The sequence below is a fragment of the Nuphar pumila genome, chromosome 12, assembly GCF_984573655.1.
Source record: "Nuphar pumila chromosome 12, dmNupPumi1.hap1.1, whole genome shotgun sequence".
NCBI classification, from domain to species: domain Eukaryota; kingdom Viridiplantae; phylum Streptophyta; class Magnoliopsida; order Nymphaeales; family Nymphaeaceae; genus Nuphar; species Nuphar pumila.
The window spans coordinates 9843759-9862657 of record NC_143260.1 but is presented as its reverse complement, the minus strand read 5'-3'; the positions used below and the strand labels follow the sequence as shown (position 1 = coordinate 9862657).

The window sequence follows — 18899 nt, the reverse complement described above, 5'->3', positions numbered from 1 at the left end:
CAGAATACAACAAAATTTTTTTACAAGAATTGCTACAAGGAAATATAAAAAATATTGAGGGTTCTAGAGAGAAAATGATTTAGATTCTTTTGAGAAACAAACAAAAAAAAAACAAAATGAACAAAAATGACTTTATATATGATTAAGCAAACATGTGAATATACGAAAAAACACATGCCAAAAATTTATATAGATAGCCACATATTTGTGAATCTCCTTGAGTATCAGTTACTAAAAGGAGGTTGGCACAATATCTCATGAATATCGTACTATATATGCAAATTTAATACGGTATTTACGAAGTTACGTAGGTTTCTGTTACGAGAAGTTCACAAATTTAGTTATGCAAAATTCATGAGGTCTACAAAAAACTGTGAATCTTAATTTTAGTGAGAGTTTATGATACCAGGAGAGCGTACCGATATATTGTGTGAACTTCAAGAGGGTCACTCGTGTGAAAGGTAAAAAGGTTGTAAAAAAGTTGGGCATTTGAGAATTTGGATATGAGGCAGATTTCAAAAATTATGAGGCATTTCAGAAAATGTGTCATTTTTAGTATACAGTACAATCGTTTTCTATTTCTAAAATATCTTAAAAATCAACCATTGTTCATTTTGTATTAAAACATTATAATTAAAAAGTGGGATGTTTTATGAAAATATGAAAAGCTTGCTTTCTAGTAAGGGGTGAGCCACAAATCTAAACTAGGGTGGGTACAAATGCTAGGGATGTAAATGGTGCAGTTTTGAGTTGGACATTTTACAGACCTAAACTCGTTTAGTTAGGTTTGATAAAAAATTCTAAAGCCAATTGAAAAAAAGGGTTGAATACAATTTTATCCATTTAGATATAAATTCTGATTCAGTGTTTAAACATGATCTAGATCCTCAATATTTTTCAAAAAGTTGCCACTAAAAATGTTTGAATTTGAGACATAAAATAACAAAGTATCTCCTAATCAACCCATATAACTAGACACCAATTCAAACACTTTTGTTATAATCGCAAAAAATATTTTTTGATATATAGTAATAGTGTCAATGTGAGTACAACCCACCTTGCCAAAAACCCTTATATTGTGGATTTTTAGGTAAGGGTGGGCATTAGATCAGCCCTTGCTTTCCACTAAACAGGCATTGATAAATGGGTCTCCAAGTTAAGTGGAAAACACTTATAACATTGATAACTAAGTGGTCCATTCTTTAATTGATTAGGAGGGGCCAATTTTCTTCTCTCTCTATATATATATATATGTATGTATATAGATAGATAGATAGATAGATATATAGAGAGGGAGAGGGAGAGGGAGAAATTGATTCCTTTTAAGTGTCTATATTGAGTGGACAATACTGATTTTCAATGTTTTATGCCAAACACCACATATGTATTCAACATGATTCATTTGTTAAAAATTAATTGTTGGATCATGTTTTTTCAATGAAAAAAATATGATTTTATGTGTTTTAAAATTTATAAAAATTATGAACTATTGATTTTTGAATCCTTATAAGAACCTACAGACATGTCATAATCAAATAATTCAAAAGCTAATTTATACTAAACAAATCATATATGTAAAGTCAATTTCTCAAAATGTATCAAAAAATAAAAAATTGAAACTGTCCACACCATCTTACCATTAGGAGGAACAAATCACTTATATATATGTACACAAGAAAATTGGTTCCTCCTAATTGTCCATACATTGCATACAATGCTCATTTTTAATGTTTCAAGCCATGTTTGGCAAATCTAATCACACAAATGTGTTCAACATGTTTTATTAGATATGAACAAACTATTGGATCATAATTTTTTAGTAAAAAAATATAAGTTGATGAATATTTAAATTTATAAAATTTTATGCTTTCAAAATTTTGAAGTCTTATAAAAACCTGCTGACATATCATAATCATATGATCCAAAAGTGTAAAACCCATTTTTTTTTGATATTTTATAAGAAGTAACAGTGAATTTAAGGCTAAAATATTAGTCAAAGTTAAGATAAAAATTAAATTATAATTCAGGCATTAATAAAAAATTCAGGATAAATTTCAAATTGAGAATTTATTCTGAATCAGGATTTTGATTTTTAATCAGATTTGGATTTAAATTTGAATTTAATAAATATGTATCAAATATTATAATTAGATTTGAGTTTGATTCAAATCTAAATCAAGACTTAATTGAATATTAATTCAATTTTGAAATATACAATAATTTGTATTTTATTGAAATAAAATTTGGAATCTTAAATCAAATCTAGAAGTAATACCTACAAATTTCTAAGTGTATGAAATACACCCACACACCCATGGGTCTCATGACCCTAGTGAATTCTTTTTCTGAGAATTTTTTTGTGAAGAATTCAAAAATCCTTCAAAAAGAAAAATATATATATAACACATAACTAATACATATATGAAATTTTAATAAGAGGACACACCCTACATTTGAACCTAATTTAGATTTCATCTAGTGTCATTTTATTAAAACCTAAATTCTAGTTTTGAAAGAAATGAAATCCAAAGTACTTAATTTAATTAATTAGATAATAATTAAGTGAAATAAAATTTTTGATTCAACTAAGTTTAATAAAATTGTAGGAGTCCATAGGTGGGCCATCCCATCCTATGTGGCACTCATTTCCAACTTAAAAAAAAAAGTTAAAATAAAAATCTAACTTTAAAATAAAGTTAAATTAAAACTTACAAAAAATCAAATAAGGTGAACAAAGTCAAACTTACCATTTTTAATAAGAGGCCTCCCAAACGGGGGGACGTCCATTTCAAATAAGAAGAAGGCTGGAACATTAAGAAAAAAAGATTGAGACATGGAAAAAAGAAAGAAAGAAATGATATAAAATAAATAAATAAATAAATAATAGCAATAAAGAATAGTCAAACTTGCTTGCCAAGCAAGCAAGTTTAAAAATTCAAACTAAAAAAGGTAAGACTATGGGGTCGACCAGCCCATGTGACCCCCCTTATAAATGTGATATACTATGTATACTATATCATAGGTATTCAATAAATATAATACCCTAAGGTAGCTAAAGTAACATATAAAAAAAGTAAATAAAAGGAAAAGGAAGGTAGAATTCATAGAAATTTAGAAAGATGACCTTGATTGAGATCTCAGCCCTTGACCTCCCCCATTAACTCCTATATAAGCATAGGAGAGGCTCACGCCTCCCGTATTTGCTATTCTTTGTTCTCTTTCTCTCTCTCTCTCTCTTGCACTCTATTCTCCCCTTACTCCTTATTTTTCCTATTTTTTTCTTCTTCCTTTATACAAATCTCTTGTGCAACCTACCTTGGCCTAACAAGGAAGACACGTATGTGTGAGGAGCGTAAGGAGATCGTTGGTGTGGTTGTTGCATGTGTTGGACGACTGGTTCGTGCTTGGAATCCAATTTTGCAAGCATAAAAGCCATTTTCGCCAAAGAGGTAGGGGGTTCTATACTCTACACGTAAAATAAAATTTGTGGGTACAAATTCATTCATTTTTTGTGAGGATAGACCCTAAACCATGCCTCTCACACGTGGGTTTGGCTTAGGGTTGTCGATGCATGTGATAGAAAGGTTTTTTTTTTTTAAAACCCCTCTAAAAATCAATTTCTCTAAAACTAATTTCTCATAAATAAAAACTGTAAAATTTTTAAAATACATATGTTACTCAATTATTTTTATGCAAATTTTGGTTAGAATTAGTAGATCATGTTCATATGGATGTACTGCAAAAATTAAAATAATTTTCATGGTTGATTTCATAGGAAAATACATGTTTTATGATATCGGGTTTTTAAAAAAAAAATCAGTAATTTTAGCAAAAACCATGGTATGTCTAATTATTTTCTTGCAAAATCTAATTAAAGAGTGTAGTATATGTGTATGTGAATACTCTGAAGTCATAGTATGATTTTTTTTATTTTTATTTCATAAGAAAAATTATAAACCTATCATGTTATATTATAATTTTACCAAGATTATTTTTAAGGAAGTAGTCTTGGATAAGACGGGTTTGTTTTCCGGCCCAACGACTGAAAAAAATTAGATTTGTCTATTAAAGTTTAGCTTAAGTTAGTGTACTTAAAATTTGATAAATTTTCTTGTGGAGTTCATGTAAAAGAATTCAAAAATATGGATTCGGGTGGCCTGTTTCGGCCCCACCTGAATGCATATACCCGTTATTACATATTTTTTACTTGACACCCAACTAGTAAATCGCTCGTATTTGCTTCGTCTAGAGGAGTTTTGATAAGCAGTTTATTGCGTTAGAAAACTAACAAAATTTTACATCTACTATAAAATTATGAGCTATGTTTATAGAGTAAGCATTGTTCTGTGACAGTCAGAATAGAAAAGTACATGTTTGCACCAAAACATTCGTAACTCCCTCAGACAGATGAACTTTTATAAATGGTTTGTAGCATCAGAAATCTAACAAAATTTTCTACAAACTATGAAAAATTCAGATCTGACCATCAACTGAATTTTTTTTTGTAGCTTCTGCAACAATCGGATAGAGTTGGGTTTTCGCAAGTTTGGAACCAATTTAAGAACCAACTCCTGAATGCTTGTGTAAATTACATGTTGATATGCATGCTTTTATGAATGAATGTCAGCCTATATATGCACTGTTAAAAGTTATTTTTCTACAGGAAATCATATGCCCAACTATGGGGCATGAACTGAATGCCAAGTGAAGGAATAAGTCGCCAATATGGCCCTTCGTTAATTAAGGGACTGAGATGTCTATTTGCAAATTAACTATAATGTTAAAGAGGATTGTACCTACTTTTATTTATTTGTATGTCTGCCACGATGATGATGATGATGCAAATGAATGGATGCATATAATGTTTAAGAATTTCATCATTTTGTTTATGCATATGTACGTATGATTAACAAGAATGAAGCATGAGCATAAATTCGAATGTAATATTTTAAATATGTATCCATTGGCCTCGTATTGGCCGAATCTTGTTTTATGGGTTCATATATGGTGTTGCATGTAAATAACTTAAATTAAAAAGTAAAACATGTAATACTAAAGAAAGGGCTTTCAAGGAGAAGGCAAGTAGTACTTATGACTTCGTGGGAACATGTTTTGAGCACAGAAGATTGTTCTTCCCTAACTACGAAGATAGAGAAAACCCTCTGCACTAGACTGCAGCGTAGAAAAAAGAAACTCATGAGTAAAAGTTTGATGCATCAGAATGGTGGTATTGGGGGCATCAGAATGGTGGTGTTGGTGCCCGATTAAGCCAAAGCAACTAATGTTTGAAAATATTGCGTGCGCCATGTCTCTGATCTATGTATAAGTCTGTGTTTGTACCTAAAGGGCTAGGAAGTGAAACCTAAATGTATGTGCATTACATAGACATGACATGCATCATCTAAGAAAGAAAAGTTAATTAAAGATAATAATTGACTCATGCATAAGTTCAGCTTCTGCAATAGTAAGTGCATGCATTTTTAATTGTTCATGCATTTTTGAATATTTATGTTTGAGTGAATGATTGTTTGAAGTTAGTTTCTAAAATATATGCTTACATGAGATATTAGCAATGCATGCTTAATTTTGTCGTATTTACTTTTGTTAAATGCATGAAAATTTGAAGTAATTCCTTCTTATTTGTTTCAATTTATGTGTTCTATATAGTTCTACCTTACTGAGATAAGTTTTGTCTGACCCTATGGTTTTTAATATTTTTCAAGAAGTGAGTGAGCTCATATGCGATGGCGGGAGGTTGCGATGGGGATTGAGCCATACCTTTTCCAAACCTCCGAGTGTTTTGGACTTAAAGTAATTTAATTGCTCCAAAACTTTGATTATTTAATTTGAATTGTTAAATGAACTCTATTATTAATGTTGGGATGTAATTGGACTTTTATCCATTTATATTTGTTCATTTATTTTAAACTTGATGCATGTATGGATGTGATTGTAAGCGAAAATGTAATGCGTCAAGTTTTGTCCTGTTTGATTTTTTTGCTGTAATTTTATAAAATAATTTAGAAGTATTTTAAAAAAAATTCCACGATATTTGGGATTTAAAATCTTGGGGTGTTAAAAAAGCCTATTTCTATCACATCTATATGATTGGATTCCAAATAAAAAGAACTCAAAGTTGAAAAATTAAGTTTGCCCACACCCAACTACTGTAAAGAAGAAACAATCACTCATATATATATATATATATATATATATATATATATATATATATATATATATATATATATATATAGAGAGAGAGAGAGAGAGAGAGAGAGAGAGAGAGACTCACTAGAATATGAGAACTAATGTGCATAATTTTTTTGTTCTTTTCTCTTGAGTCTAACCATCCGAATGTGATTTACATGCTTGGTTTATAAGAACCCACTCTTGAATAATCTGGTTTTGATGCATAAGTGAGGTTTTTTTAAGCTTTAAAATCAATGGCTCATAATCTTCATAAATATTCAAGTATTTAAAATTTGTATTTTTTTTATCAAAAATACACAATCCAATGGTGGATTCCTAGCAAATTCAGCATGCCAAGCACATCCACATGGTTGGATTTGCAAAAAAAGTGCTTAAAGTGCCCATATTTCTAGTTCTCATATTCTAGTGACTATATATATATAAATATATATAAATATATATATATATATATATATATATATATATAGAGAGAGAGAGAGAGAGAGAGAGAGAGAGAGAGAGAGAGAGAGAGCATGTGCATAATGATAAGTGCTTAATGAGTTTTTAGGTTTTTCATTTTTTTTAAAAATTTTGACCATATAGATGTGATCTATGTACTTGATTTTATAGGGATCAGCTCTTGAAGTGTTTGATTTTGACATGGGTGGGTTTTTATAAAGTTTGAAAAATCAATGGTCTAAAATCTTTTTAACTTTTTGAGGCTCCAAATATCATTTTTTTATCGAAAACACATGTCCAAGTATAGATTCTTCATAAATCAACCATGCCCAACACATTTATGGGGTCAAGACAGCAAAAAAAACACCGAAAGAGCAGAAAACCCATTAAGCACAGTAACATGAAGCACCCTCTCTCTCTCTCTCTCTGAGAGAGAGAGAGAGAGAGAGACTAGATTATGAGAACTAATGTGTGAACCACAATTTTCATGGTTTTTTTGTTCTTTTGTCTTAAATCTAACCGTGATTAAGAACATGCTCTTGAATCATCCAATTTTGTGGCATAAAAGAGATTTTTTTAAGGCTTTAAAATCAATGTCTCGTAATCTTCATAAATATTCAAGTATTCAAAAATTACATTTTTTATCTAAAATACATGATCCAATAGTTTATTCCTATCAAATTCACCATGCTAACCATATCCACATGGTTGGATTTGCAAAAAAAGTGTTGGAAATGCCCATATTTCTAGTTCTCATATTCTAGATATTATATATAGAGTAACTAAAATATGTTTACCAACCAAATATGTTTACTGGTATGAACCAAGATTTTCATAGGTTTTTTTTTACCTTTCTTTATATATATAATAAGGGTTAGGTGCTCGATGCTTTTTTGTGCCTATCGCGTGCCTAACGAACTTTGGAAAGATTGCTTGAATTTATTCTAAAATCTGACCATACAGATGTGATTTGCATGTTTGATTTTATGGGAATTAACTTTTTGATTGTTCGATTTCAACACCAAGTTAGATTTTTATAATATTCAAAATTCAACTGTCTATAATTAAAAAAATTATTCAATGGTTAAAAATTTATTTTTTTCTCAAAAAAACATGATCCAAGTGGGATTTCTTAGTAAATTGATCATGCAAGTGTCTGGCACCTCTCTCTCTCTCTCTATATATATATATATATTGGCTACACTGGTGGGTAAGGAACCCCTAATTGGAACTCATAGTAAGAAGTTGTTTTGGCTAAATCTAACCCCATGAATTTGTTCAACATGGACAAAATAATAGGAATCAAGCATTGCATTAATTTAGTTCATTGTAAGCCATTGATGTTTTAACCCCTACAAGATCTTACATATATAGTTGAATCACATCTATACCCGTTTCTACTAGCAAATATGTAGATCACATTTAGAGGGACATATGTATAAAAAACTTTACAAAATAAAAAATATTATAGCTTTTTACTAGGATTCCTTACCTAAGAGTGTAGTCAATATTATATATATACTAATGAAGGTACAAAATTATCGAGTAGAAATCATCTTTATTTTATAATTTTTAATTATTTTATAAATTTGACCTTATGGATGTGATTTAGAGTGTTTGTTTAGTAAAAAATAAATTTTGAGTAACGCGATTGTGAATTGTAAGCAAGTTTTTTAAGGTCTTCAAAAATCAATGCCCACAATATGTCAAATTTTCACAACACAAAAAATCATATTTTACATTGAAAAGATATTATCTAAGGTCTAATTCTTACTAAATAAATCATTCTATCGATACAACTTGAATCTATGATTTGTAGATGAAGAGTTTGGTACCTTCATTACTACAAAATATAAACCCACATATATATAGTAACCCGTATCTTAAAACACATAGTGTTTGAAGATAGTTTGGATGAAACGTCGTCGTTGATCGCATGCGATCAAATGGTGACACTGCATCATTTTTTTGTGCAATCGAGAGATTTAACTATGATCTTTACCACCACTAAATCTCTGAGCAGAAAACATAGATTTGGTGGTGGTACAAAACCGCTGCTAAATCATCTTTTTTTCAAAAAAAAGAATATGCGGCATTACACCGTGCATTTATATGAGTTTGAAGGAAAACCTGTTCGAAGATACAGGTTTCTCTCTCTCTCTCTCTCTCTCTCTCTCTATATATATATATATATATATATATATATATATATATATATATATATATATATATATATATATATATATAGAGAGAGAGAGAGAGAGAGAGAGAGAGAATTCTGGTTGTACGTATGCGATCTATGTACTTGATTTTATAGGAATTAGCTCTTGAAGTGTTCTATTCCGACACATGGGTGGGATTTTAGAAAAATCAATGGTAAAAAATCTTTGGAAATTTTTGAGTCTCCAAATATCATTCATTTCATCGGAAACACATAATCCAGGTGTGGATTCCTTATAAATCGGCCATGCCCAACACATTTATGGGGTCAGAACTGCAAAAAAAATACTGAAAGGGCAGAAAACCCTTTTAGTAAGTATCATTTAGCACCTACCGTGTGACCAACTACCAATTTCTCTCTCTCTCTCTCTCTTTGAATATGAGAACTAGTGTGTGAACCACAATTTTCATAGATTTTTTATTCTTTTCTATTGAATCTAACCGTACGGATGTGATTTAAATGTGTTGTTTTATAAGAATTCGCTTTTGAATTATCTAATTTTGATGCATAAATGAGATCTTTTTAAGGCTTTAAAATCAATAGCTCATAATCTTCATAAATATTCAAGCATTCAAAAATAACAAATTTTTTTATCGAAAATACACAATCCAATGGTCGATTCCTAGTAAATACACCATTCCCAGTACATCCACATGGTTGGATTTGCAAAATAAGTGTTGGAAATGCTCATATTTCTAGTTCTCATATTTCAGCTCTTTTATTCTAGTTCTCATATATAGAATCACTAGAATGTGAGAACTAGAAATATGAGAACTAATGTATAAACCATGATTTTTATGATTTTTTGTTCTTTTCTCTTGAATCTAATCATATAGATGTGATCTGCATGTTTGTTTTTATAAGAACCTGCTCTTGAATTGTCCAATTTTGGTGTATAAACGAGATTTTTTTAAGGCTTTAAAATCAATGGCTCATAATCTTCATAAATATTCAAGCATTCAAAATCGCATTTTTCATCAAAAATACATTATCCAATTGATTCCTATCAAATTCACCATGCCAAGCACATCCACATGCTTGGATTTGCAAAAAAAAGTGTGAGAAATGCCCATATTTTTAGTTCTCATATTTTGGTGATTATATATATATATATATATATATATATATATATATATATATATATATATATATATATATATATATATCTGTGTGTGTGTCATTTGAATATGAGAACTAATATATGAACTGTGATTTTCATGTGTTTTTTATTGTTTTCTCTTGAATCTAACCGTATGGATATGATCTACATGCTTGGTTTTAGAAAAACCTGCTATGGAATCATCTGATTTTGATGTATAAAATAAGACTTTTTTAAGGCTTTAAAATCCATGGCTCATAATTTTCATAAATATTCAAGCAAAAATCATATTTTTTCATAAAAAATATACGATCCAATGATTGATTCCTAGCAAATTCACCATGTCAAGCACATCAACATAGTTGAATTTGCAAAAAAAAGTATAAAAAGTGCTCATATATATATATATATAGTCACTAGAATATGAGAACTGGAAAATATGACAACTAATGTGTGAACCACAATTTTCATGAATTTTTTGTTCTTTTCTCTTGAATCTAAGAGTGTAGATGTGATCCACATGCTTGATTTTATAAGAACCCACTCTTGAATCATGCAATTTTGATGCATAAACAAGATTTGTTTAAGGCTTTAAAATCAAGGGTTCTTAATCTTCATAAATATTTAAGCATTCAAAAATCACAATTTTTTATAAAAAATAGATGATCCAATGGTTGATTCATAGCAAATTCACCCTGCTAAGCACATCTACATGGTTGGATTTACAAAAAAAATGTTGATTCTAGTTGTCATGTTAACTCTCTCTCTCTCTCTCTCTCTATATATATATATATATATATATATATATATATATATATAATGAAAAACAACAGAAAAGCAAGAATAAGGGGGCGACGCGAGGCTCTAGAACCTCAAAAAAGCAACCATGATACATTATACCCCTCAGCAACTAGGTTTTTATTTAATTTTAAAGCTATATAATATAATAATACCAATTAATGACCCAAGGCACATACGAATATCAACGGCAACATAGACGATAAAATCAAGAAGAACAAGGGGAAGTAGTCACTCTCATGCCCCTCAAGTAATTTACAGCCTAATTGACCTGAACCCACTCTAAACCAAAGACTTTTTTTCTTTTTAAAGTTTGTGGGGGAGAAACCAAAGACTATGACCGAGGTGAAGCAACTGAACTTGCACCTACCACTTAAGTGTGACAATTCATCCCACACAGTTGGTTTTGAACAACACAACAGCTGTTTAGTCAAATAGTCACCAAAATAAGTGACGTTTTGCAGTAACGTATTGATTATCACACTACTTTTTAGGGACACTACCAAGTTGTCCACTGGAATATATATGTCTTTTTTTTCCTGAAAATTGACATGTTAATCCTTAGAAACATGTTATTTACTTTCTCATGGATTAGGCAAAATATGCCATTTCTCAATTTATCCTCTATTTCTAATGTGAACTTTTTTGTGCACCAATATTTTGCCATTTGAAGATGCTAAAAGATTTCATGGGAATGTGCATGCCAGGATATGACAATGTGTCTTCATGAGGGTTACCCTTGCCCCTTTGTTGCCTAAACTTAGGTCAGTAGGCCACCGTGACCTAAACAATCCTATCAGCCCTTCCACTCAGTCAAGGCCCACCATTCAGTCAAGGCCCAATCAGAGAGTCCTTCTAGTAAAACCCCAATAAATGCCAAAAAAGTAGCAACCCAGGCAAACAAAAAATGGGGGTGCTCATGAAGGGCATCTTGGTAATTTAGGTTTCCAAGGACATGTTAGCCATTTTTAAAATTCATTGGGGGCAGACATCAAGTGCAATTAGGCTAATAATAATATGAATAAAAATGACTAACGAATACAAATTTCTCCCTTCACTTCCTTGCCCTAAATACCCTTTTCCATCAAGGGGACAACAATTCTCTCTTCTCCACAGTGAAACACCGCCATTAAAGGCAGCAAGAAATGTCAATGGTGGGATAAGGAATATAACCAAACTCACCCTCTCCCAACCCTCAAAAAAGGAGAAAGAGGAAAACACTACCCTTCCCCACCACCCAACCCACAAAAGAGAAAAAGGAAGAGGGGAGAAAGAAGACTGCAATAGGAATGAGTCTGCTGTGTGGGGAGGATTGTAGCAGTTTTGTGGATGAAGGGGAGGGAGAGGTTCTGACCCCATTGAAGATCCCCACAGAGAGTATGCCCTCTGTGATAATGATGGCAGATGAGAATCTGATAGCCCTGCTGATGGAGAAAGAATGCCAGTTCTCTCCCGAAGAAGACTATCTGGCCAGGCTCAACTCTGGGGTTCTTGATGTCTCGGCTAGAAATGACTCAGTTGAATGGATTTATAAGGTTTTCCTTATTGATTTCTTGAATGGGTGTCTTCCTTTTCCTTTTGGGATTTTTATGGGTCTCTTGGTTATTGATGGGTTCATTTCTTTTTTTCTCTGTACAGGTTGTTGCTCACTATAATTTTGAGCCATTGACTGCCTGCCTATCTGTCAATTACTTAGATAGATTTCTCTCAGAGTATGCATTTCCTGTATGTAATCATATAATCTCAAACCATCTTTTTTTTTGGGTATTCTTCTTTGTTTCTGAAGTGCGGTATTTTGTGGTTTTTCTCTTGTTTTGATAGGAAGGAAAATCATGGATGGTGCAATTGCTATCTGTTGCTTGTCTATCTGTGGCTGCAAAAATGGAGGAAACAGAGGTGCCACTTCCATTGGATTTGCAGGTTCAGTGAAAAAATATGCTAAAAGTTTTAAGGGGGAGATTTGTGTGTGTGTGTGTGTGGGTGGGTGCTGGGGGGGGGGGTGTTTATATTTTGTTGGATGAATTTTGATTGTGGTTATTCTATTTCCTTGTTTTTAACAGGTGGGTGAATCTAAATTCGTATTTGAGCCCCGAACCATTCAGAGAATGGAGCTACTCCTGCTCAACACTCTGAAATGGAAGATGAATGCGGTGACTCCCCTGTCCTTCGTCGATTTCTTCCTCTACAATATTACACATGCGAACCCACCTCCCAATTCTCTCGTTTCTAAATCTGTAGACCTCATTCTCACTGCAACCAAAGGTCCGTATTGCTCTCTGTCTCAAAATTGTGCTGCATTGTTGCAAATTTGAGGCATCTGTTACAATTATGCTTATACATTCCCCTGTTTTTTTTTTCTTTTTTTTTGGGTGGATGCAGGGATTGAGTTTCTGGAATTCTTGCCTTCGGAGATCGCCTTGGCGGCGACGATCTCGGCGATTGGCGAAATGCAAACTGTGGATTTCATTGAGGCTGTGGATGCATGCTCTTCACACACCAACAAGGTAGATAAGGAATTGATAAGTGGTGCAATTGTTGGTGGTGTTTCAGTTTCTTTGTAATGAATGCCAATTGTTAGTATTGATGGTTTTCTTATATGAACTTCCATCTTTTTGCTGTTTCTGTTGTGGGAAAAAACAGGAAAGGGTGTTGAAGTGTTATGATTTGATTCAAGAGATGCTGTTGGTGAAACAGTGGTGGAATGTAAAGAGTAGTGATGGCTTAGGGTCCTCTGTTCCAGGGAGCCCTGCTGGTGTGCTGGAGGCAGCTGTCTGCCTGAGCTATGAGAGTTCCAAGAGGGCTCTACCATCTTCATTTGATGAGTCTAATACTGTGGAAGGGACAGGGCTCATCTCCTGTGGGAACAACAACTATCCACCTAAGAGAAGGAAAATTCAGCAGGTTGGAGGGTGATGATGGTCCTGAGCTTGTGGTTTGGATGATAGTTTTGGTGAAAGTTTAGTCCAAACCCCATTGAAAGGCTGAAGTGAGAAAAGAAAAAAATAGTGAAGAAAAAAACATCTATAGTTTGTTGGTGCCTCGTGCCAATGGGAGACCATCTCTTTAATTTTCACACTGCGGGAGGAGAAAAGAAGGGAGTTTGGTTGGGTTTTCCAAGAACACTACAGATGTCTGGCCTATTTTCCAGGTGGGTTTATGGAAGGAAATGTGAGAAAGTTGAGGATGAGAGGGAGAGAGAGAGCTAAATATTGTTTAAAGGTGTTTATTATTATGAGAAAATATTATTTATATGTTATGATCATTAACACGAACCGTTGATATAATATATATGCTTGTTTGATTAATTGTACAAAGGATTTTGGTGGAGCTTATTTTTGGTGTCTTGGTTGGTGATATTTTGCTATGATCTTCCTGTTTGGGACTTGGGAGGTCCTATAGGGGAAGTTACCAAAATGTAAATGGTTGATAACACAATAGATTGGTAAGGGTCTTCCTAGACGGTGGATGGCTTGGTAAGGGTCACATGCCCTTAAAAGGGCAATTTCGTAATTAAGAGGGTCATGTACCCTGAGATGTCACCGTAACCTACAGGGATCTTGCATCGGTCAACGGGATTTTGGGGTAATGAGTATCTCCCTTTGACTCCTCATTGATACACAAGGCAATGTGTCGTTTCTTAAAAGTGAAGGCTATTTCTGTCCATGACAAGGTTTGGGGGGTCATCATGACTACCCATATGAGGAAACCAAAGAAAAAAGAGTTTTTTTTTTATGTTAATTAATTGTTTTTGTTGGGAAAGAGAAAGTTGAGAAGAAAATGATAGGGAAATTATTGTAGAGAGAGAAAGGTGGTAGAGAGAGAAAGAGGCCCAAGAAGGCCACCTGCTGCGCTGACCGTGTCAGTTTGCGTGGGCCTTGGTTCCCTTCCTCTTTTCTCACTTTCTCTCTCTAGGCTTCTTCCCGCTTTTTCAAGCATGTTTGCTTCTCTCCCACACTGCTTTTTCAAGCGTGTGAGCTGAGCAGACTCGCATGCCTGCACTCCCCCACTGCTTTTCCAGGCGTGTGAGCTGCCCCCGTCTCGTACGTTTCCCATGGAGACCATACTCGCATGCCTGCACCAACTAACCCTGGTTAGTGTGGTCCTCTCATCCGTCAAACATCGAACTAACTCACCATGGCTCTCTTGTAAATAGGGCTGGTAAACGTACCCAGCAGCTTGTGACTCGGTTCGTCATGAACTCGTTCATGATCGATTATATATATTTTTAATCAGCTCGTTCAGCTTAAACGAGATCAGAGCGCTATATATTTATATTATGTGTAGTATATATTTTAAGTGTAATATATAAAACATAAATAATTTAAGGATAATATATTAAAAAATAGATCATATTTTCATGTATAAATAACATGGAATGTTTTACACGAGCCAGCTTGTTGTCAGTCGATTCTCTCTTGGGTTTGTTTGGCTCGATTACCAGCCCTACTTGTAGATCAATTTTCTCTCTCTCTCTCTCTCTCTTATATATATATATATATATATATATATATATATATATATATATATATATATATATATAAAGGAGAGTAAATAAAAGAATGTCCAAAATTTACAACCAACGGTGATCATCAGATGACTCCCCTTCTCCAATGCTTGAGCATCTCATCGATTGGACCTCGTACATTTCACTACAAAAAAAATGTTATTTAGCAACAAAAATTTGTGACAGAAATAATTCGTCGCAAAGTTGCGACGAATTAGCGAGAGAAAACTATCCGTTCTAAAAATTGTAATTAGTTGCAGAATTTGCAACTGAACAATTCTGTCGCAAACGCTGTCGTAAATTTGCGATGGCAAAATTTTGTCTCACACTCCGTCGCAACTTCACGATGGATGAGCGACACCATTTTTTCGTCGTTTCTTCATTGTAAATTTGTGACGGCGTTTACGACAAACTTTTTTCATCGCTAAATTTCTCATAAAACCCTAATGCGAGCCCCTTTCTTTTCCCTTTCTATTTCATCCTGTCGCCTGCTGCCTGTCGCTCGTTGTCTGTCTCCCATTGCCCGTTGTCCGCAACCCTCTCCTTCACCTCCTCCTTCTTCCCTTACTCCATCTCTCTCACTGTCATGTGCTGCCACCACCGACCCCCGAGCACTCTCCCTCTCTTTGCCTTTCCTGACCCGTCGTCGTCGGCGAGCACCGCGTTGACACTACGAGACTCTCACCCTCACCGTCATCAGCTGCATTCCCAAACAACCCAACTCGTTGAGAGCGCCTCGTGGTGCGACAGGGTCCGAACACGACAGGGCTCTCACCCTCTCCGACACCCCCTTCCAGGTGACTTGGGTCCAGTCTGTCATTGAAGATGCTTTTAGAGACTACAATTCAGAAGGTGAAGCCTATCGATTCTCAAGCTGGGCTATTCCCGGTTCGCTTGCCGTTGCTAGGGGAATCCTTGTAAGTTTCTTTTCCTCCGCTTATTGATATGCTTAAACTCAGCGGGTGGCCTCACCTGACCTGGGGTCGCTAAGTTGACATGAAATCACCTTTAGAGTTCTAGCAAACTTCTGATGCTTCATGCGAGCTGCGACAATCCACCGCACATAGAGTGCACAACTATGGTAATCCACTGCTTGCCTCACCGCATCGTGCTATGAGCCAATATTTCAGCCGATGACACACTCATAAAAAAAGTACTGCAGGCCAATCCTTCGTTTGTACAATTGTGCTTTGCAGGTGCGTAGCTGAGCTAATTGCGTGATGCTTAGTGCTAAGCATCGCATGCGGCTAACAATGTCGTGCAAGAAGAAATAAGAAAAATGCAAAGGCAAAAGCATGCAAATCGGCTAAATACCCATGGTGAGTAAGTGCTGCAGGCGCATCACAGGTTATTTAATTTCTTGGATGCAACACTTTTCTGTTTACACACTCGCTTAGTTGTAAATATCTAGAGCTGCTTTGCTGGAGTTCAGAGATCATGCTGAGCATGATTTGAATGTATGAAAATATAAGTGCTCTTATTTTTGGAGTTCGGATTCCATGCTAGTCATGGTAATAGTTAGCTGGATATTGGATTGTGTTTGTTGCAGGTACATGTTTGACATTGTTATAGTATGAATGAGTGATTGTATTGCCATGTTTGATATGATTGTATCCATGCTTGCATGAAGTTATTTTCAATTTGATTATGCCTTCCATATGAAATTGTATCATGAAAATACGTTTCAAATGAATGTATCGTGTTGATGAATGCGATTTCATCATTCCTAAATATCTTTGTGATGAGTATAAATATGATGTGATGGTTTTGCATATGAAAATATTAAGTTATCAATGCATGCATCATAGTTCTTGTGATTGAATGACATTATATATATATATATATATATATATATATATATATATATATATATATATATATATACACACACACGTGTGTGTGTGATATATATCAAATCATTACATCCACCATCAATGCATGATAAATTAAATATTTTCTTCATCATAGCATTCTTATGATTCTCTTTTAACTGATTATGATAATATTTGTAACATCATAGGACAAAAATGACTGCAAACCGTGAATGAATGTACCGTAAGATAGTTGACAATGAGGTATCGCTTGAATATATGGATGATGTTGACAATTTTATTGAATTTGCAACGACAAGTGTATGAAGCGTCAAAATATTTTCTTGTCTCTATTGATCCCTGGTCTGACCTCTCCGAGCCAAAATTTTGATGTATATTTAAGGTCATTGATTGATGAACTGAAAATACTGTGGGATGACAGTGTTCTCATGTACGATGCCCACAAAAAGCAAAACTTCAATATGAAGGCTGCTGTTTTATGGACAATCAGTGACTTTTCTGCATATGGTATGTTATCTGATTGAAGCACACATGAGAGGTTGGCATGTCCGTATTGCATGGAGGATACAAAATCTTTTAGATTGATGCATGAAAGGAAGTCGTGCTGGTTTGATTGTCACCGTCGATTTTTACCTAGCGACCATCTATTCTGACAACAAAGAAATCTATTTCGAGCAGGAACAACTGAAATGGAAGGTCTACTTACATAGTTGTCTAGCATAGAGATTTTAAGACGATTGCGATGGTTTCTATATAGAATGACAGATGCCCGTAGTCTGATGCCCTTCCTTGAATTTATGAAGGATCACAATTGGACAAAGAAATCTATATTTTGAGAACTACCATATTGGCTGACCTTATTGATACGACATAATTTGGATATAATGCATATAAAAAAATGTGTTTGATAATGTGTTCAATACGGTAATGAATACCAAAGAGAAAATGAAGGATAATCCGAAGGCTCGTATGGATTTAAAAGTAATATGTAAAAGACCAGAATTGAAACTCAAAGAGTACATTGGCAAAGTACTGAAAGCAATTGCAAGGTAAGTGCTTGGACTAGATCAAGTAAAGCAGGTATGTCAATGGTTGAGACAGTTGAGATTTTCAAATGGATACCTCTTTGACATTGCTCGGGCTATGAAGATAGACGATGGACAATTATATGGGTTGAAGAGCCATAATTGTCATGTCATTATACAACGATTGATTCCCTTTAGCATTCGATGATATGTTAGACAAACCTATATGGGAGGTATTATTCGAGTTGAGTAGATTTTTTAGAACATTGTGTACATCGAAAGTTGTAGTAACTGAGGTAAAAAATCTCAAGGTTTCTGTCATTATTACTATTTGTCAGCTAGAAAAGATATTTCTGCCAACATTTTTCGATGTTATGGAACATGTTATCATACATTTGCCATATGAACTTAGGGTTGGTGGTCATGTGCAATATCGGTAGATGTACCCATTTGAAAGGTATATATTTTTTTATAATTTTCTCTCTAATGCTATTAAGAATTTATTGTATTACGAGATGTATATTGTTGACAGATGCATGTTTGACCTCAAAAAAAAGGCTCGAAATAAAGCAAGAGTGGAGGGTTCAATTTATGAGGCATACACTTTAGAAAAGATTTCAAATTTCTCATCTATGCACTTTGAACCTCACATTCTAACACGTTACACTTGCCCACTTTGTAATGATGATAGAGAACAAGTTACTATAGCTGATGAACTATCGATATTTAAACCACTTGGGCATGCCTTTGACAATTGTCGATCAAGACTCTT

The 18899-nt window shown here is 33.8% G+C and overlaps 1 protein-coding gene across 1 annotated transcript; it reads left to right on the top strand.

The window, feature by feature from the left end:
- The first annotated feature begins 12055 nt into the window (after window positions 1-12055).
- Window positions 12056-13679, top strand: LOC149819942 (cyclin-D4-1-like). Its single transcript, XM_089983530.1, has 6 exons — window positions 12056-12301; window positions 12405-12491; window positions 12588-12686; window positions 12827-13028; window positions 13146-13270; window positions 13407-13679. Exons 1-6 carry the CDS (start codon window positions 12056-12058, stop codon window positions 13677-13679), a joined length of 1032 nt encoding a protein of 343 aa, XP_089839656.1.
- Window positions 13680-18899: the final 5220 nt, after the last annotated feature.

Coding starts and splice junctions, on each gene's coding strand:
- LOC149819942 (XM_089983530.1), top strand. CDS start 12,056: ATGAGTCTGCTGTGTGGGGAGGATTGTAGCAGTTTTGTGGATGAAGGG. Junction 12,302..12,404: donor CAGTTGAATGGATTTATAAG/GTTTTCCTTATT, acceptor TTCTCTGTACAG/GTTGTTGCTCACTATAATTT. Junction 13,029..13,145: donor CATTCTCACTGCAACCAAAG/GTCCGTATTGCT, acceptor GGGTGGATGCAG/GGATTGAGTTTCTGGAATTC.